Source organism: Protomyctophum parallelum (genome assembly GCF_964188405.1).
Source record: "Protomyctophum parallelum genome assembly, chromosome: 13".
NCBI classification, from domain to species: domain Eukaryota; kingdom Metazoa; phylum Chordata; class Actinopteri; order Myctophiformes; family Myctophidae; genus Protomyctophum; species Protomyctophum parallelum.
The window spans coordinates 28,814,628-28,837,039 of NC_139708.1; the positions used below are offsets into that span (position 1 = coordinate 28,814,628).

Below are 22,412 nucleotides of genomic sequence, written 5' to 3' on the forward strand. Positions count from 1 at the left end.
TAGGTGGATGCTTGCTCTCTGCACATGCAGGTGTGCTTTCAGCCCTCCATTTAGCAGGCCCGTACGCCACTTATTTTTATTCATCATCATCATTATCACCTTTATTTATACGCGGAAATACAGTTGCGGGCAAGCCCTCATTTTCAACGTAGCCGAGGTTACAATTCACAAATACAGTCAAAACAATACATCAACACAACATTATAAAATTACAAAGGAACTTAAATGCAGAACAACCAGTAAAATAAATCGAATTGAAGCGGGAGCAATCACGGTGAAAAATGTTCTGGAGCATTCCTTTGAAGCATTCCTTTGAACCGAGTATGGATAGGCCTTTAGTACCATCCCTCCCTCCCTCCCTCCCTCCCTCCCTCCATCCCTCCCTCCCTCCCTCCCTCCCTCCCTCCCGCCACGTCTTACCATCCGTCCACTCCTAGTTTGTGAAGTTCGGAGATGCCGAAGGACAGAGAGCCCATGAAGTCATTACGACTGGTCAGGTCCCAGTCCCAGATCTCCACCGACAGACGACGGTCCTTATCGTACTCCTTTAGGTGGCTGCCACGCACACACACACAGTCACACACACACACACACACACACACACACACACACACACACACACACACACACACACGCACAGGCACACACACACGTTAATTATTGGCTAACTGTGGTGGTCTTACGATACTTGGCACAAAATGGTATCATGCAAAAAAGGCATTCATATTTGGGGTCGTTGATTTTCACTCAGTGGTGTTAGTTGAGGTGTGAGTGTGAGTGTGAGTGTGAGAGTGTGTGTGTGTGTGTGTGTGTGTGTGTGTAATAGTAGATTGAATTGCAGTTTGCTCCCTGACTCTATAGTTGACAGAGTGTTAAATGCTCTTACAACTTGAAGGTCTCGTTCCAGGTGGGGTTGAGGTTGCATTTGATGGTCTTGGTCTTCTGTTTGCTCTCGCTGCGCGGGTCTGGGATCAGCTTGAGCTTCACGTAAGGATCTGACAGGCCATTAGGATCCATAGGAACCAGGTTTCTGGCCTCTTTGACTAGAGAGAGAGAGAGAGAGAGAGAGAGAGAGAGAGAAAGAGAGAGAGATGTGGGAGGGAGTCGAGGTCACTGTTGTGTTACGAGTACATAATTTGTGTTAAATAAATGGTTGACTTCATATACACTTCATATACACACCATTTCACAGCTGCACTGGCAATACTGTACACTGTAATAGAGGAGAAGGACCAAAGCAGAGAAATAATACGGATTGGGGAAACGAATAAGTCATGTGTGTGTATGTGCACTGCACCGCTCACAGAGTGACATCACAACTATAAAACATACAAGTGCTTAAAAAAAAATCACACTTCAAATCCAATCAAATCATCACATTCCGTGCTCAAACACACCTACAGACAAAGCTGTGCATAGGAGCTGCACCGCTCCAAAAAATAAGAGAACTATTGTTGAGATAGTGTTGCACTGTTGCCTGTTAATTACAGAGAGAGAGAGAGAGAGGGAGGGAGAGGTGTCTGCTAAATGCTAATTCCCCCACACGGTAACTCTGTCATTTCTCGACCGTTTCGGACGCGGGGCGGCTCACCGGAACCCGGCTGGCACCCTGGGCGTGTTCCTGTGGGTCTGGAAGTTTCGGGGACCCCCACGCAGAGTTGCACCACTCAGTTCACACGGGTGTGATTTCAAGAAAAATGCTGTGAGTGAGACCTCATTGCTCCTCCACCTGTCTCTCCTGTCCCTGGTAAGATGCCTGATCCTGACCAAACATCTTCAGTAGAGATGCCCTCATCCGACTCGAAAACAACCATACTGTATGCCTTGAATGGCTAGTCTAATTTCCATGGCTAAGATATGATAAATGGGCAACATTATACATTGCATTTATTGCAAAGAGTGCAGCCAAAGCATTGGTGGGAACAGTGCTTTTGTTGTGTGTCGGACTTAAAAAAATAAGTCTCCAAGAAATACAGCCTGTGTCGTGAGAGGTGAGTGCTCAGCAGAGCAGCGTTTCAGCACCAGGTAAGAAGTCAAATCTATTTCAGGTGAAAATCATTGCTGTCGGCCTTGCACCTGTGCACCTTAAAGGACCACTTCACCACTTTTCAACCTATCTTCATATAATAGGTCCTCACTAATAATCATGATAAAATGGATTTGTTTTTAAACAAGATTATTTTACGATTTTCATTATCGTGAGAACGATGGCTTCCATTTTCGCATTGCAACTTTTCAGGACTAGAAAGCCTGCAGTTTCTATTAGCTTGTATTCCCCATCGATGATGTCACTGGAGGACGGTTTCTGAACTGCCCACAGCCCTCCTATGAGACACAGAAAAAGTGGTGAAGTGGTCCTTTAAGAAGAAGAAACTGGTAGGCCCGGGTCGGCCTAGCGGTAAATCGAGACTGGTAAATCGAGTCCGGATCCCGATTACCTTTGCTGCGTGTCAACCTACTGTAAATCCATCAAAAAAGAACAAAAAATTTGGCGTCGACCGGGTTAACGGTGGCCGAGATTAGCTGCTCACGGACACACACACGGACGGACGGACACACGGACACACGGACGGACGGAGTGCAAAACATACTCTCCCCCCATGCCTTCGGCCTGGTGGAGACAACAACTGGTTATGTTTGTACACTACTACTCATGCAGCTACAAGAAGAAGCGAACAGAAATTTGGTGAGGTCCACAAAGTACCGTGCAACAATGATAAGAAGAATACGAAAGACAAACTAAGACACCGTTAATGCACTTAAATTATGTGCTGCTGATGCAAAAGTTAGGCACACTAGTGCAACCGATGTAAAATGTCTGGAACCCGGGGGCAGATGTTGTTGCTGTTCAAGTTGGGAAGTTCCATCCAATTACCAGAGGCACAGCACGGCTGGAGCTGCCGTTTCTGAGGCTGTTCACCAGGGACGCACACACACACAAGCACATGCACACACACACACACGCGCGCGCTCGTCCTCATTCACTCATGCATGGGTATATGCACAATTAGAACACGCACAGACTAGAAATGCACACACAAATTGACACAAGCCCACCCACGTTCGTCGGTCGGTGCCCACTGCCCAGTCACACACACACACACACACACACACACACACACACACACACACACACACACACACACACAGTACACTGCACAAAGCACTTATGCGTTAGCAAGATGTAGCTCAATAATGAATGTGTTTAATGTAGTTTTTCAGCAGACATGACAGGCAGCGTCTTGGCAGAGTGCGCTAAAGTTAAGCTACAGTAGGTTAACCGGGCCAGGGTCCAGAATCAGGTCATGTGAAAATTAAAATGCGTACAACCACACATGATTATTCAGAAGAATAGTGTCGTACGTCTTTTTCACTGCCGTTCATTACTTTATAATTAATGTATATAGAATTCCGATGTAGGAGATTAGCGCAGATACTGCATAACAGCGTTGTCTCTTGAAGGATTACAAAAAAAATGATAATTTATTCCATTTTCCTACTTGTTTCATTCACACCGACTGCATACAAATAATATATGAAATTATGTCAATTTTGAGTTTCACCTACTGTAATCACTGCGGCTTTTTAAAGAAATGTGTTTATAGGAAAACTATTGGTGGACAGGTTTGTCTAACCCATGTTATTCTTAGCTGTGATTGGACCAGTTTTACTTAAGTAAAAGTATCAATTCTGCAATGTAGAAGTACTCCGTTACAAGTAAAAGTTTGGAATTCAAAATGTACTTGAGTAAAAGTACAAATGTTTTGGAATCAAAAAGTACTCATTACGCAGAATGTCCCATTTTCAAAATGTATAAACATCTTTTGGAAATAGCAGATCTACACTCACAATGCGGTGAGTAAAAGTACAATATTTGCCTCTGAAAATAAAGTACAGTACAAATACTGTACCTCAAATGTTTACTCAAGTACAGTACTTAGTACCTAGTTACTTTACAGCATTTCGATTACAAATTATCAGCAATAATGGATACAACTGAGAAAATAGGACCCAACCCCTATAAAGAAAAGAAAAAAAGTAACTAAACAAAAACAACATACTTATCCTTTTAAGAGACCATGCTGGTTTTTGCTAGCCTAAGCTGTTCCAAAACCCTGCGGACCTGATGGGAGGATATTAACCCACTTCGACCGAGACCCATTCTACAAAATGTCTTCTAAATCATGACAGTTTTTTTGAAAAACCCTATGTTTCTATATGTCAGTGCTTCTCAAACTATTTCATGTCAAGGACCCCTACAATTATATGTAGGTATTTGGCCGCCGACCCCCATCTGAAAATATGTTGTTCCAGGGACACCCCAGAAGCAATGATTTGAGGTAATGTTGGCTCTGCAAGAAATTGTATTCAAAGATTTGCACTGCATTTTCACGATTTTTCAAAAATAGCAGACCTACAAGCTCGTAGATCTGCTATTTTTCAATATCTAAAGTATAACATTAATGCTTAAAACACCAAAAGGGGTTCCCGCCCAAAATGGGTTAAGATAATGGGGATTTCATGCTGTAGCGGTACTATGCTATAGCTAATCTCCATGAGGACCAACAGGCCTCAAGGCCTCAGAGGAGAGGAAGGTTCATAAATATTACATGGTGCCTGTTCAAGTGACCATCAAAGGCTGCTTTGGCTGTGCGAGTAGAAAGCAAGGAGTGCAAAAGAGTGTAGCATGCTGCTGCTGCACTCTCTCTCACAGGACACTCCTGGAGAGAACGCACGCACGCGTGCGTGCGTGTGCGTGTATGTGTACTTAAGGTGTTTAGTTCTTTCCTAAATGCCTATATTGCATGTGGACTTTGTGTTGTGTTTTGAGAGGTTGTCGGAGGTGCATTTGAAGTGCCCGTGTGTGTAATTCCTGCCTGCATGTGTGTGCGTATACATACAGCATGTACACATGTATATCATTTTGTGTGCATCAGTGCATGTGTGTCTTTCCCGTGCAGTATCGTGTAAGCACAAATGTATGCATACAGTATGCATGCATGCATGCACCACGTGTGTGTGTGTGTGTGTGTGTGTGTGTGTGTCTAATGTGTATTTGAACACGTATTAGACTGAGACAGCGTGTCTATATGCATGCATGCATGCATGAGTTTCACATGTGTATTTGAATGTGTGTGTGTTTGTGTGTGTGTGTGTGTGTCTTCGAGGGTTTAGAGTGCACAGCAGCAGAACACATTGGTGTGGGCGTTGACAGCACAGCCTTATTTCATGTGGAAGCGACTCCTAGTGCCCTAACTAGGTCTCTTATGTACTGTCCTGTAGTCTTACGTCGCTCGTTGTAAAACCTCCATTAGCAGCACACACGTTATCAGTGGGGACTCATGTATTATTAGTATTATAGTACATGTATTATTTTATTGCCAGTTTGTGATCGCATTGCTTTAACCCATTTTGGGCGGGAATCCCTTTAGGTGTTTTAAGCATTATAGGTTATACTTTAGCAATTGAAAAAATAGCAGATCTACAAGCTCATACGAGCTTGTAGGTCTGCTATTTTTGAAAAAAATCTTTGCTTCTGGCGGGGTCCCTGACAACATATTTTCAGATCCCAACATATTTTCCTTGACATGAAAATGTTTGAGAACGACTGATATAGAAACATGGGGTTTTTTTCAGAAAACTGTCATGATTTAAAAGACATTTTTTAAATTTCGATGTCAGGTCAAAATGGGTTAAACATTCTGCAACTATCAATTATTTCCTTAATTGTCTAATAATCGTGAAGTGCGTTTACTTTGTTTATGTGGGGGGGAACTTTAAGATTTTGTGCCCATCGGTACATAACTCGAACAACGCTGAGCAGGGACGTGCAGAGAGTGCTGAAATCCCGTAAGAGGGCATGCACTTTTGGACCAAAATAGCTCACAAGCTCACAAGAGAGCTTGTAGATCAGCTCTTTTCGGGGGAGCAACCCTGCACTCTTTATCTACTGGACATGCGTTGTACGACATGGATTTAGAAACATATTTGTTCAACACAAAATGCTGCGTTCAAGTTCAGGAGACTTCGGAAAAAAGCCATTCTCCTGCATGCTGCCTTCCGGCATGGCATGGAAAGGAGTGGCGTTTAGCATTTCTATCACCATAGTAAACGCTGCATTCGTGGTCTGGAGAGGGCAGTCTCTCAGTTGTTTTACAGAAGGGTAAAAGGGCAGGGGTTGAGGCGGCTCTATAGCGGCCATCGCAACGCTCGCCTTGCAGCTCGCTTGGAGACGCCTCTCGTTGCTCATGCCAGCCAGAGACGGCGTGCCTCTCTCATGGTAACTGTTTTTTTGCCTAACTACTGCTGTAGTCTTCTCTCACCAAGTGGGCCGAGTGGCATTAAAAAGAATGAAAATCACAACCGTGTGAACAGAGCGTTGCAACTATACTTTTATTGTGATAGTTACTGTACTGTACCGTACAGTTGTATTGTTAGTTATACTTTTATAATGATCTTTTGCGTCACAGAAGGGGGGGCGTCGCCAATCGTGTGTGACCGGGGAGGAAAGGCCCCTTCGCGTCCAGGATAGGGCCTTGTGCTGAAAATAGCCGAAAAGATGCTTGCCTGCCAATAGGTTTGCAATGTTATTTTTTTTTAAACAGTTAAAATAGAAGATCTACAAGCTCACAAATCATCACGATGTAACACCTTGTGAGATTGTACATCAGCTATGTTCGCCATTTGTCGTAAAAAAATAAATATGTACAAGTTAAAATGGTTAAGTCATGGAGCCAGGTTTGGACATACAACCATGAAACGTGACTCAACAGTACACATACTTATCTTAGTGAATAGGCAATGTAGGCCAGTCTATGTATAATCTACATATTCATATACTACTGCAGAATGTCTCCAAGTAGAACCTGTAATTGCAGTGCAAGAGCAAACTGCTGATGACGCCACACTGACCCCTGTGGACATCGAACAGTACTACAACTCCCTCCCATGCATTCTGATTCTGCTGTCTTGCATCACCCCCAAATTCATGTATGTCAAATATATTTGGCCATGGACCCCTATTAATGTTTTGTGCCATGCAGGGAACCCCAGCAGAAGAGATTTGTGTTCAAATATTCTAAAATGTATTCATCATTCGTCACAAAATGTTCAAAAACAGCAGATGCACTAAAGCTTGAATATCTTTTAACCTATTTTGGGCGGGAACCCCTTTTGGTGTTAGCATTATGTTATGCTTTAGTTATTGAAAAATAGCAGATCTACAAGCTCGTATGAGCTTGTAGATCTGCTATTTTGGAAAAACCGAAGAACGACTGACATAGAAACATAGCTTTTTCAGAAAACTGTCACTGAGCTCACGCAACACAATACAACAGAATAGGACAAAGCTACAGAACAGCCGATACCCCATTATTCCATTCTATTCCATTCCATTCCATTCACATCATACGACCTTCCAATCAGTGACACTTGTGAAGCTTAATAAAATGTGCAAGGCATTTTGCTGCTGTGTTTGCAGTCTGGGCGTGTGATAACAGGGTGTTATCTGTTATCGGCTTCCTTGGTCTAAAAGAATAAATCCCAACCAATGATTGGTCTGCGGAGCGTGGGAACCACACAGAGAGAGAGAGAGAGAGAGAGAGAGAGAGAGAGAGAGAGAGAGAGAGAAGGGAATAGAGGAAGAGAGAGAAGGGAATAGAGGAAGAGAGAGAGAGTGACAGACACAAAGAGAGAGAGAGAGAGAGAGAGAGAGAGAGAGAGAGAGAGAGAGAAGGGAATAGAGGAAGAGAGAGAGACAGACACAAAGAGAGAGAGAGAGAGAGAGAGAGAGAGAGAGAGAGAGAGAGAGAGAGAGAAGGGAATAGAGGAAGAGAGAGAGACAGACACAAAGAGAGAGAGAGAGAGAGAGAGAGAGAGAGAGAGAGAGAGAGAGAGAGAGAGAGAGAGAAGGGAATAGAGGAAGAGAGAGAGACAGACACAAAGAGAGAGAGAGAGAGAGAGAGAGAGAGAGAGAGAGAGAGAAGGGAATAGAGGAAGAGAGAGAGTGGGTGCTTCAGCCCTCAAGCACCCCCGGACTCCACGCTGCTGAACTTAAGTAAAGTTTCTTTCCAGGACATCTACCTCTGCTTCCAGGTAGTTTGTATCTGGCCTGCAGCTGGATACCTCCTGAACTTACTTGTGTTGTTTTCACACAGGAACACTTCTTATCTTAAACCCCCTTTTTGATACAGATCTTAAGCTACTGATTACTCCTGCATATTCCTCAGGCTCCGAGTCATGACTACTCTGAGCAAGATGCATCATTACATCATTACTTGATGTACTTACTTAGGCCTAGTTCACACGTACCAAACACCAATCAAGCAAATGTTTGGTCGTTTTTTTGTTTTTTTGGGCCACCACAATGCTTTTCCAATGGGAGTCACATGGTTTGATCAAACATTTGTGTTTGATGAGGGGGAAGGGGCAGAACACCACCGGCAGCAATCAGCAATCAAACACAAATGTTTGTTCAAACCATGTGACTCCCATTGGAAAAGCATTGTGGTGGACCAAAAAAAACGACCAAACATTTGCTTGATTGGTGTTTGGTACGTGTGAATGAGGCCTTAGCACCTTAACCCATTCTGAACGGGCACCCATTTTGGTGTCAGCATCATGTTATGCTTTAGCTATTTAAAAATAGCAGATCTACAAGCTCATATCGCGCCACCGAGTGGCGCGATACGAGCTTGTAGGTCTGCTATTTTTGAAAAATCGAAGAGCGACTGACATTTTTAGAATCTGATCTCAGGTCAGAATGGTTTCATCAGACCAGTGTGTGTCCGGCGGAAACCTCGTATGAATCTGATCTCAGGTCAGAATGGGTTAATAAAAGAGTCTTAAATTGTCCCGAGCTGCTCCAGTGTCTTCCCTACATAATGATGCTGTTGTCCTGCTCCTGTGATGCACCGAGCTTGCCTCGTTTGGCTGAGGCGCGCCACCATACTGATCACTCGTTTGTTAATTTTGGTTTTCGGCATTTTATTGTGTCCGTCTGCCTGTCTATATTCCTGTCTGTCTGTCTGTCTGTCTGGAAACTTATTCTGGGGGTGCATACTTAGTTTGGACTAGTCATTGGTTAGACATGGGTTAAGGTTAGGTTTAGGTGTGCTGCCCCGCGGGAGGTTAGAGTTAGGGTGAGGGTTTGAGATAGGTTGTAGTTGTAGGACTAATGACTGGTCTAACCAATAACTAGTCTAAACTGTCAATGACTAGTCTAAACTGTCTAAAACTGTCAATGACTAGTCTAAAACTGTCTAAACTAAGTACTGCACCCCTTATTCTGTAGGCAGAAGTATAAAACAAGGAAGAGGACCACCTTTCAAATTCAGTACCCACATCTCAAAAATGTAATGAAATTGCTAATTCAATTCCATGTACACATGTAAGGTGTAATAAAGTATGGTTAAACTTGTCAGGAAGCCAAAGAGATAACACAACCTGATCCTCTACTGCCATCCTGAGGTATGGCATGGTACCACATAGAGTCTGTATGTTAAGGGGATTTTCCCATATTATATCAATAATACAACTAAGAGCACTTTGTAGGAATGAAATGCTGGTGGCACACTGCCTCCTCATTAAACTAGAGGATAGAACACTTCTTCAGCCCAGGATGTAGAGGAGAATGTGAGTAGCTCACTCTGGAGACCCAATCAACATTCCTACTCTGGTCTTGTGGAACACCAGTAGAATTTGACCCAACACCACATTTGAGTCCGAATGCAGCTTGAGAAACGGGTCAACGCACACAAGGACAAAGTACATTATACAGTACTGTGTAATAATTCACACTCTAAATATGTCATAAGACCAACTTCTGGTGAAAGCTGTACAGTAGATGTCTCAGTTCCTACTCCTGGTAAAGACTGTAGATCAGTGGTTCTCATGTCAAGGACCCCCAAGGTAATGGGTATGTATTTGGCCCAGTGTTGTTTTTGGCAGCTAATTTCTATTTTAGTTTTAGTCATAGTCTCTTGAATAGTTTTAATTTAGTTTTAGTCACATTTAGTCACCTAGGATGTTTTAGTGTTAGTCTAGTTTTAGTTGACTAAATCTCATACGATTTTAGTCGACTAAATCGACAGTTGATTTAGTCAAACAAAATGTGTTTAGGGCCTTGATGCCGTCGTGATGACTGTTTATTTCACTTGCTGAAAATAGCTGATCTACAAGCCCACAACGCGTCGCTATTTTTAGCACGTAACTAATTGTGAAATTACTTATATCCCTTCCTAACATTTCTAATTTTTATTTGTTGACGAAACTGTCAGTATATTTAGTCTTAGTTTTAGTCATCATAGCTTAGTTTTCATTTAGTTTCCATGTAGTTTTCGCCAGTGGAAAAAGGTAGTCGACGAAAACAACACTGATTTGGCCACAGACCTCCATTTGAAAAGAATTGTACCAGACCTACAAGCTCCCAAGCGTTGTGAACGTGTAGATCCGAACAGATTTTGATGCTTGATTTTTTTTATGAGCTCACCCTTGGGGGTCCCCGGATGGGCCCCGCTTTAAGAACGACTGCTCTAATTCATACTCCTGGACTGGTAGAGACTTTGAGATACTCCTGGATGTTTCCGTTATGATGTTGCACCTCTGTATATCCACCAGAAGGGGGAGACGCGGTACTACAGTTTGTTCTCCCTTTGTCCCAATTCTGTACTGTACACATTTTAATCAAGTTTTGATTAATCAGAAGATGATTCTGCCGATTCTATTTATTTATTTATTGCTAGCTGTTTTTGCTGTAAAATGCTGTGAAATTGGTTGATGAGTCAAAGCTTATTGACTTCCATCAACACAACACACTGTTGGTTGAAAAGACCACTGAACCTTGTGGCCTTGAAGATCTGCTGTTTTTGTTTTATTTCCTGTTACTGTACAGAAATGATGATACATGAATCTAAAAAAAATGATGATGGCTATGTGACACTGTTCTTAAGCCCAGTCTCCACACCAGACAGTACTTGAAGTGTTGCAGCGGTCTGATCGCCCAGGCTATATAGTGTTTCCATTCCACTATTTCATTATACCTACACTGACACTTACCTACTGTAAATGTTCACCACAATATAACTGTACAGATTATATCATCCTGTTCAATACTACTGTGTGTATGTGGGAGAGAGTGGGATGGGGAAATTGAAGAGGGTGTGTGTGTGTGTGTGTGTGTGTGTACTTACTGACGACAGTGAGCACGTTGGTCTTGATCTCAGCGGTGATATAGATTCGACCCCTCCTCTCCGTGTGGTCCGTCCCACACAGACTGGGAACATTTTCCACACAGCGCTTATGAATGTTCATCATACAGTCTACGCACGCACACACGCACACGCACACGCACACACACACACACACACACACACACACACACACACACACACACACACACACACACACACACACACACACACACACACACACACACACACACACACACACACACACACACACAGTCAGTGAGCATGTTGTCGCTTGGGCAGAAACCTTGTATCTCCATTAGGGATGCACCGAAAGGGAAATTCTTGGCCGAAACCAAATACCGAATATAGGAAACAGTTGGCCGAAAACCGAATACCGAATATGATTAATATTATACATCTTTCTTCCTACCATTGCTGTCATGGCCGTACCTGATTTATGGCAAAATAAATGTTTATGGCAAAACGTAACTTAAATAATAATCACTATTATGGGTTCATAAAACATTTATTCAGCTCTTTTGAATGCATTAATTGCATACACTATTCAGTGATATATTTTCTGCATATTCGGGCCGGAACCGAATGGGCCGAAAATGCATTTTTAGCCATTTTCTGCCGAACATTTTCTGTGGCTGAATATTCGGTGCATCACTAGTTAAAATAGTATGTTTATACAGAGTAAGTACAGAATAAATTATCTCTCAATCACCGGGTAATGACTGTGACACAGTCCTGTATCTGAAAGGTCAAAAATGCAGTCCTTGCAACCACAATGTTTCCAGCCAGACAGGTCTAGTCCAGAATGCCACTTGAGCACTATATACTTTGTTGTACAACAAATAGCAAAGATTGTTGACCTACAAGCTTGTAGATGTTTGGAAAATTTGAAAGATTTAGAAAGCTTTTGCCTATAATGCCATGTTGAAAGTGGTTATCACTTAACATACCTACACCCGCACAGTATCATTGGTATGAAGTGTAACTGAATATCGCTGTTTTAGTATCCCCACTTAACCCATTAACCTGAGTTTGATTCTACAAATGTTATGGTTATGGCAAAACTTAACTTAAATAATAATCACTATTATGGATCCATAAAACATTTATTCAGCTCTTTTGAATGCATTAATTGCATACACTATTCGGTGATATATTTTCTGCCTATTTGGGCCGAAACCGAATAGGCTGAAAATGCATTTTTAGCCATTTTCTGCCGAATATTTTCTGCGGCCGAATATTCAGTGCATCACTAATCTCCATATTCCATCGTTTGTTTTCTTCATAAATGAATGTGTATAGTTCTGGTTTGAGTGTGATGATATGTGGTTTTGTGTAGGCTATAAAGCTGATATACCAATGGAAAGGTATTTTCAGATGCTGTAGAGTGGTGATCATGTAAACTAAATGGTATTAGTGTGTACCCACTATATCATGATGACTGAAGTCAAGTATAGTAGTGATATCTAGATACTTTATTAAAATTGGATGATGGGAGGGCCGGCGGGCCGCGCATTACAAGACCGAACTACGTGGCTCAGCGTGCGTGCGTGTGTGCATGCCACAGGAAAATAAATCCCTGGTGATATTGGGTCTGGCACTCTGCTGAGTTACATTTCACTCACCCCAGAGTTGTATATTATATATACTTTTTTGCTGTGAAGTTGGAATCTGTTTGAACCCAACCCTTGGAAATAAATCTTCCACACCAAAATTCCCAACTAATATTATCTATGCAGTGATGTTAGTCTGGCCATGCCAGGCTGTGTGTGCGTGTGCGCGTGAGTGCATGCGTGTGTGTGTGTGCGTGCGTTTGTGTGCGCGTGTACATACGGTCACATCTCATGCCCTGGTGTATGAGGCCGTAGAGCAGAGAGCCACAGTGGTCACAGAAGGTTGGACTGGAGTAGGTGTGGATCTTAAACTTATGTTTCGCCCTCGGATCCTAAAGAAAGAAAGAAAGAAAGAAAGAAAGAAGGAAAGAAGGAAAGAAAGAAAGAAGGAAAGAAAGGTTTAGAGTCACTCAGTGGCATGATTTGGGGTCCCAGGTCATGACGATTTCAAATTAAGTTCTTGTACGCATATTATCATCTACATGTAGCAGTCATAATTCATATAATAATCATTGATCCCCTGCTCTCTTTTCTGTTGTTTAGGTGCTCAGGTGCTTATACTGTAGGTGTTCAGGTGCCTGTGTGTGTGTGTGTGTGTGTGTGTGTGTGTGTGTGTGTGTGTGTGTGTGTGTGCCTGTGTGTGTGTGTGTGTGCGCGTGTGTGTGTGTGTGTGTGTGTGTGTGTGTGTGTGTGTGTGTGTGTGTGTGTGTGTGTGTGTGTGTGCGCATGTGCCATGTGTGTGTGTGTGTGTGTGTGTGTGTGTGTGTGTGTGTGTTATAGAGAGAACACAATATGAAGTCAGTCTTCCATGGAGCTCTACTGTTTCAACTCTACAATACAGAAACGGACAAGGCATACACGCACGCACGCACACACACACACACACGCACTCACGCAGCTTTTTAAACTAATGTAAATGCCGTCCTTTGACTCTAAAAGGGGAAGATCGGGTGTTATTTCCCCTTTTTACAGCACAGCCATGACAACTAAAACGCGTGCGTGCGTGCGGCACATTGGCACCTGCGGGAAATGGTTCAGTGAGCATATACTGTGCACCAGCATGCACGGTAAAATCCTCAGGGTTAATTTCACTCTGACAATTTTCACACCAGTTTCTTTTTCCATTTGTACATCCTCTCTGAGTCACAAAGGGATACATTAACACTGGTTTTTACTATGTGAGCTTGTGAGCACGCCGTTTCAGTGGTTGATTTAGCTCTCCGATGGCCATGTAAAGAAACTTAAAATAAAATGACAACTCCTTGCTGCTCTGACAGCATGCTCTCTCAAACCCCTACAACCGACCAACTGCATAGAGTTCGTCTAGGGGGGGGGCGTTGCACAACTTAATCATGCATATCAGAAAAGAACTACGGTATGAAAACCCACAGCGCTAAACAGCCTCTCACTCACTACTATACCTACTCAGCAGTGACTACTCTACTCTGACTATGGAAAAATACATTTGTCTTAATATTTTGGCATTGATTATATCAGTATTTATTCTTATTTAAACTATAGTCTTTGTGTGGATGTGTGCACATGCATTGAGCGTGTCAGAAATGTGTTTTGTTTTTTGTTTTGTTTTATCCCACGATTTTGTGGAAGGAACACGTTATTCCAACCAGTTCCTTTCCCCTCCATCAGGCGCCCCGGCTGGCCAGGGGGAAGCAGTTTACAGACCAGGATTACTGCATGTTTTTTGTGAGGGTACCTACTACCTACCCTAGGGGACACGGGGAGAACATGCAAACTCCAATGCAAGTGTTTTTTAAAACATAGCCTATTTTAGTGGTAGATCATGGCTTACAGGCTTGAAACGGTTGGTTACCACTGCTCTACATAACAGGATTTTGTAGGACTGTAGTGTATACTGTAGCTACAGTTTATCCATGGCTTTGTCATAGAGAACACTAGAGAACTGAATGCTAATGCTTGTACCGTAGTGTCTGTCCACATGCTGTATACTGTCCATGACTGACTGACTGACTGACTGACTGACTGACTGACTGACTGACTGACTGACTGACTGACTGACTGCCCACGTGTGTCCATGGCTATGGGAGTTAATCGGGGAGACTGACAAGATAAACAACGCAGGGAGAAACATGAGGCCAGATGAGAGATTGGGGAAGAGGGGGGGGGGCTGAATCCTCCTATACTATAACAATACAGTATATCTCCCTTGCATTTCAAATGATAAAGGAATAAAAAGCCTGCTTATTAAACTGAAACAGGAAGCCAACACAGTACTAGTCAATCAAACAACTCTGCCATGCATACAACATTGTTTTCAGTGTCTCAGAATATTATCTGATTCTCTTTGTGGAGTCCATTCTTGATAAATTGTGGGTCATTGTTTTGGTCTACCGCTATGTCATCCATTGTTTTGGTCCAACAATCATTTCCCTACGGAATCAGTCTCTCAAGCACACACACACACACACACACACACACACACACACACACACACACACACACACACACACACACACACACACACACACACACACACACACACACACACACACACACACACACACACACACACACACACACACACACACACACACACACACACACATATCCTGTCAGACCCCCCCATGATCCTTTGTGACAGACATACAGACATGCAGTATAAGCAATATGAAAATGCTCAAGGCCACAGTTCCATAATTACAGAAAAACGATTCTATAGACTTTTCTACAGTTGAATCTAATTACAGTTTACTATGAAAACCTGCAAAACCTGTCAGTCGTTCCGTCACGCCACCATATATGGTCATCAGTCCGCCACACATCGTGACACGTTTCGCCACCATGTAGGGCGTCAGTCCGTCAAGCCTCATGACACGCTCCATATATGTCTGTTTCCATAATATGAAGATCACAACACTGACACTCATCAAACCCTGGATAGCCATACATGGAGAAGACTGGATCATCACATAGATCTGCATATATGGAGCCAGCCAGCAACTCTATATCTGACCTCAAACCCTTAGATCTCCATATATGGAGCTGACATTCTGACATTCCATATGTTGATCCTCCTTCCTCTCGATGTCTCCCTTTTGACTGATATACCTGTCCAATCAAACTCTAGACGGGCCCGCCCCAAAGTTATTGGTGCAGCCGCGCCTGGCAGCCGGCGAAAACTAGAGTTCTCAACAGGCCTGAAAATTAAGGCCCGGCCCAACCTGGGGCCTCATCAAACCCTGTACACTCAAGACACTGACCCCGCTGCCACCCTTAGATCTCCATATATGGAGCTGACCTGTTCTGACATTCCATATGTTGATCTGACCTCATCAAACCCTGTACACTCAAGCCACGCTCCATATATGTCCAGTACAAAAATGATGCAAGGCACCAACCAGCACATCGGGAGCAATTGGGGGTTTGGTGTCTTGCTCAAGGACACTTCGACGGTAACTCTGGGGGAGCCCGGGTTCGAACTGGCAACCTTATGGTTACCATCCAGGCACTCTACCCCTGAGCCACCGCCGCTATATATTTTCAAGTCTGTCAGAAAATAACGGAAAGCCTGGCGACTAACAGTAGGACGGCCTTTGTTTGAACATTCCTTAAAAGACAACTCAAGTCATGAGAACAACGATCGTTGTCAGTCAAATTGTCTGTTCTATAGAGCGTCGCAGTCCCGCCCCCCTTCAGAACGACGAGTGGCCCAGGACTCATGACAACAAACACAATATTTTGTGCCGATCAAATAATTTGAAAGAAGAAAATGAAGGCAGGATACAACACTATTTGTTTTGTTTTTCTTCTTACTAATTATTTGATCGGCCCAAAACATTGTAATTATTGTCATCATTTGTCACTTTTAATATGGCAGTGAGACGGGTAGTTATTGGACAACAGCAATGACACACTGCAAATGTAAATGTAAAGTATTGATCTTTATAAAGAATCTAGGCCTACATGGGAAAAAAATGGTTGCATATAGAACTACAAGGATTGTGGCTTGGGGTTTGGATGGGGTGTGTGTGCGTGTGCGTGTGTGTGTGTGTGTGTGTGCGCGTGCGTGCATGTGCGTCTGCGTGTGTGCGCGTGCGTGCGTGTGTGCGTGCGTGCGTGCGTCTGCGTGTGTGGTAACGAGTCTCTCTCACTGTCGGATGCAAATTTGGTTCCACAAACGCTTTGTTGTTAGGTTTAGTTTGACACCATCTGTGTGCATGCATGTGTGTTATTGTGCGTGTGCGTGAGGGCGTGCGTGTGTGTGTGTGTGTGCTTGTTGACTGCTGCTGCGTGGGCGTGGTGGGGAGGTGGGAGGAATAGCTAATCAGATTTAGGGCCGTGAGTTGCCTCGGGTTATGGCGAGACAACAGCCAATCACAGGATGACATCTCTCAGGCATAGCAGGATGATCCGTAACGAACAGAAAGGAAATAACAGAGAGAGAGAGAGAGAGAGAGAGAGAGAGAGAGAGAGAGAGAGATACAGAGAGAGAGTGAGAGAGAGAGATACAGAGAGAGATATACAGAGAGAGATATACAGAGAGAGAAACAGAAAGAGTGAGAGAGAGAGAGAGAGATACAGAGAGTGTGAGAGAGAAAGAGAGAGAGAGAGAGAGATGCACATAAAGGGAGAGAGATACAGTAAACCTAAGGGGAGAAAGTTAGATACACAGAGAGACAGACAATGGGGGTGACACACACTAGAGTTCTCATCGGGCCCGAAATTTGAAGCCCGGCCCGGCCCTAACTGGGTCAGCCCGAAGCCCGGCCCGGCCCTAACAAATACCATAATGTTAGGCCTGAAGCCCTATAAAGCCCGACAAAGACAAAAAAGAACGCCACTTTAATGCATGGCCAGCGCAGCAGCATGCGCCGTCAGTGAACCACTGACGACGCGTGCTGCTGCGCACGCGTAAAGGATTTATGTAGCTCACTGTTATACCATTTCCATATCATTCTAATGGATTCCATTTCCAGTGGTGGTGACTGGTGAGTAGCTCCCCGTTTCCTCTGAAGTGAAGCTATGTCCAAGACCCCAAGTATCGTCCCCTGTCGGTGTCCAAAAGAACAAACATAGCCTACAAAGTTTACAAACCATCCATGCACCCGCTCATGGCGTGTCTCGACAGCTTAGAGATCTGTTATTTTAAATCGGGCACATATAACGAGGAGCGCCGCTGCCGCACTGAGGGACGGCGGTTATAATACTATTCATTTTGTAAATCAAATAGCCTGCAGTGGACTGTAACATTGCGTGGTCAGATCATACACTACAGAATGACATGGATCGGTTGGTGGCTATATGACGTTGATTAGGCCTAATGATTAGGTTATTCATCGCAGCCAGCTGGGTTTAACGAGATGGCTCAGTGCAACTGTTTTTGTCAAGTTGCAGTCTATCGTGTGATAATCCGATTGATTTATAAAACATTTAGCATTATGAACTGAAGCTCATTTGGTGCGCCGCAAAACAGTATAAACATTAAACCACCCCACCGTTCACTTCTCTCTGCCTGCGCAGTCAGTAATCCATTCCAAGCCCCCCGCCTCCACTCCTCCGTCTTCCTCCTGTCACAAGTGAATCGCCATAGCGCAGCCCTCTTCATAATAAATACTTGTAGGCTATATAGCCTACACATTACACAAATAACAGAATTGCTATTTTTATTATAATAACATTTTTGAAAAAAGAAGAAAAATTAAAAATCACGGAAAATCACAGAGCCTGAGGCCAGGCCCTGGCCCGACTAATAGTAATTAGCATATGTTTTGGGCCCGGCCCGGCCCTAAAATGTCGGGCCGGGTCGGGTTCGGGCAGAAAATGAGAACTCTAACACACACACACAGTGAAAACTTTGAGTTTGACCACTCATTAATTCGTATTGTCTCTTTTCTCTACATGACATATGCTTACATATAAAATTGTCAAATTGTTATAGCGCTCCCGGATGATGATCATTGGGGCATTACTTGAAGACTGTACAGTACTGTACCGTGAACAACTCATAGTCATAGATCCCTACATCCCATCCAACCAAACATGCTGTTTCACAGACAGTCAGTCAGTCAGTCGGTCAGTCAGTCAGTCATATGTCCATCTGGTGAGCAAAACACCAGCAGAAATGAGGATAGAGGAGGGAGAAAATCAAAAACCGAGACTAAAGAAAGGCGTAAGGGAGTGAGAAACAGAGGCAATAATCCGATTCTTTTCCCTTTATTGCAGATAGAGAAATCTCTCTCCACCCACCTGCTAGCTCAGTTAAAAAGCTACATGAAGCTCCTTCCAAATGGAACATCCCATTCGTGTTCTGTCTCTCTCTGAAAATAAAGTAATAAATCCATCTGACACAGCAAGATGGAGAGATTGGCACACACTGTACAGGGCTCGACACGGTGCTACTAAAAATAGCACCGTGCAAGTTGTAAAATTCAATTTGTAGCACCGGTGCGACTACAGAATTTGACCATTCAATCGTGATAAAGACAAGGCCCTACAGCAAGTGCATATTCTATAGTCGCGGTTCAATACCTAAATTCATATTTCTGAACGGCGGTGTCGTTCGCCAAAAAGAGCAGATCTACAAGCTAACAACGTGTCGAGGCTCAATGCGGCGTTCATTTGAAGATCTGTCCCCTTTGCTCCCACCACCCCGCCCCTCCCTGTGTTGCTGCTCAGTTCTCTTCCCTGTCAGCAGCGGAGCGAACGCAGCAGGATACGGATAGCATGGTAGCACAGAAGACAGAAGGACTTGATAGGACCCCGACACGTTGAATACTAAAGTTATTTGGAAAGTTTGTAATGTTAAAACATCACTGGATATAACTTTTAAGTTTAACCAAACGTGGGTGAAACAAGCATGCAGCCGTGCACGCAAAGAGGGCACGTGCGCACGCACATGGAGTGGACGGATTGATTGATATCTACCAAAACAACCCTTGCTTAGCACATCGCTTACAAAACCGTGTGTGCAGCGCAATACGAATGACCGACCTGGCTGGATACTTATTAGTCAGTGGCTAGCTCTGGTCCATAGCACTAGATGCAATTAGAGCTGTGGACCAGAGGAGAGCTAGTCAGTGGCCTGCATAACAAGCAACGGGAAAAAGGCAAAGATCCCCCCCACCACATCCTTCCACCATGCCAAGGTGTAGCCTATATGTCTGATGTTCTGTCTGAACCATAGACTGTAAAAGATATGGACAAAGCGTTCGCCGGGTCTAACATGGACGTAAAATGCAGCCTGTTATTCCTGCACTGTAAGTCGCCATCTTTCTAGATCCGTTTGGTACCAGCTGGCCATTGGCTGGCTCCGTTTTGGACCAGCTGGCCATTGGCTGCCCAGACAACGAGGCGGGACTTCCCCCCTTCTTCTCCGTTGGTTTTTATTTTGACTCGAGTGGGAGGAGAATCCCGATCATAGACATGTAACGGTAGCCACGCCCCTCAGCACATACGCGATGGTTTTTTTCTTTATGGTCATTTTTTTAATTAATGGGACCATAATTTTCCAAAAAGAATATTATGACATTAGAAATGAGACTTTAAACTAGTGACTGGAAGAAGAAAGTATTCATGACCATGTTTATTAAGGTAATACATCTAGGTGAAGTTGGGCCAAAATACATGGGCCTCTATGGAGCTATGGGGCTTTTTGGGTCCAGTCCAGCGCCACAACAGGCCATTATTATGAACTACCGATTTCAAATGAGGCTTCACGAAATATCTGGCTGACTGCCCCCCTGGTCTGAACTGAAGCAGTCAAAGCCAAGGAGAATGTTACAATACTAATTCACCATCGAGTAGCCTCTGCACTAAATGTCACACTCACATGATAGAACAGCAGGATAAAAACGGATAGTCTGTCTGTCCATCCATGAGCAACATAAAATGAATTGATTATCTATCTATCTATTGATTGATTATTTTATTAGACAATATCAAATGCAAAAACAGTACATGGTACAGTCAAAAGCACATTATCCAAAAGCATAGCATCGAAACAAGACCTTGCGGTCTTGTTTCCATTCGGGTCCCAATGCATTCATTCACAATACAATGATGACATTAATTGAAGATACCTCAAAAAACATGAAAATTATTTACAGGTGTAAGTACCAAAAAAATCTAAAAAAATCTAAATACCAAATAAATCGCTCGGAGAGGGGGGGGGGGGGTATAGGGAGATTGGGCAGTCATCTTCTCTCCTTTTGACCCGCTGACATTGCTAGTTGATTTTTCAGCCCGGTTTTAAAGGAAGCCAGTGATTTGTTTGTTTTGAGGGAAGGGGGCAGGGCATTCCACACCTGAGTGGCAGTGCTGTGGAAAGTGAATTTACCCATATTTGTTCTATATGTGGGTGGCACCAGATCATTAGTTATACTCCCTCTAGTGTTGTGGCTGTGAGAGTTGCTCACCTTTGTGAGGTAATCGGTTAAGTAAATGGGGACTGAGGGCACAGAGGGCAGGGCTGAATTTACTATTTTGAAAGTCAGCCCCATTTTCAACTGCTTGACTCTTCTACCCGGAGCCATCCTATGCCATCAAAATGTGTTGCATAAAGGTGGGTCATCATGGGCTCTAGGCCTAGGAGGAGTCGAATTAGTTTGTTTTGGGAGGTTTGAGGCTTAATTTTTTGTGACCTTGAGATGTTCGAGAACCAGGAGGTACAGGCGTAGTCAAATATGGGCTGAATAAGAGCTGAATAAGAGCTCCAGCTAATGTCCTGAGAGCCCTCTTGTTTACAAAGGAGGATATTCTCCCCAAGAATCTTGTCCTTTGGTTTACTTTTTTGATCACCCTTGTTGCCATGCCTTCACCTGTCAGCTTGTTGTCCAGGATACAGCCCAGATATGTAATCTCTTTTTTACTAGTAATTATAATATCGTCAATTCTGACACTGAAATCATTTACCCTACTAAGGGAGTGGTTAGACCCAAAGAGAATAGATTCTGTTTTACCAAGATGTAATGAGAGTTTGTTATCCTGTTATATCTATCTATCTGCATAAAAAACGAATAGTCTATCAGCATAAAAACTAATTGATTACCGGTATATAGATTATATAAAAACAATCATGAAAATTATATCCAGATGAATATCAATATTGTGATCATTTCTGAAAAGATATTGTGATATAATATTTTGCCATATTGCACGCCCCTACCTCATATCACTTTATTAAAGAAAAATCACACCTGTGTGAAGTGAGGGGCACTCTTATCATCATACATCATCATGAATCATCTCATACTGGCCAATCAGAATGCCTGTTGCCTGTGATTGGTTAGCTGATTTGCTCGTTTACATATGACGTAAATTGTCCTTTCAATGTCAATGTCATTGGTGTTGCGTATTAGTGAGACGTCATCGAAAAACTCCCACCCCTGTTTAGCTGATGAAAACGAAAATCTTAAAACATTAATAACTCTAAATCATCCTGTCTATTTATGAAAAAATATCCTGTGTTAGACGGCGCTCCGTGGTCCAGTCGCTAGTCGCGATAGATTTATTCTTACCTCCCGTTGTTGTCGATTGACTCTAGAGTGGTGTGGCTATTGTTAGCTGCTACACACACACACACATTCACAACAACATCCGGGCCGTGTTTAGAAAT

General features: G+C 43.3%; 1 protein-coding gene across 1 annotated transcript in view; it reads right to left on the reverse strand.

The window, feature by feature from the left end:
- prkcbb (protein kinase C, beta b) overlaps nucleotides 1-22,412 on the reverse strand; it is a 103,884-nt gene that overhangs the window by 29,535 nt on the left and 51,937 nt on the right. Inside the window, exons 4-7 of the mRNA XM_083780232.1 lie at nucleotides 13,041-13,152; nucleotides 11,190-11,318; nucleotides 887-1,043; nucleotides 421-555 (exon numbers count right to left, since the gene is read on the reverse strand). Coding sequence (XP_083636358.1) covers nucleotides 421-555; nucleotides 887-1,043; nucleotides 11,190-11,318; nucleotides 13,041-13,152 — 533 coding nt within the window. The remainder of the gene's footprint in view (nucleotides 1-420; nucleotides 556-886; nucleotides 1,044-11,189; nucleotides 11,319-13,040; nucleotides 13,153-22,412) is intronic.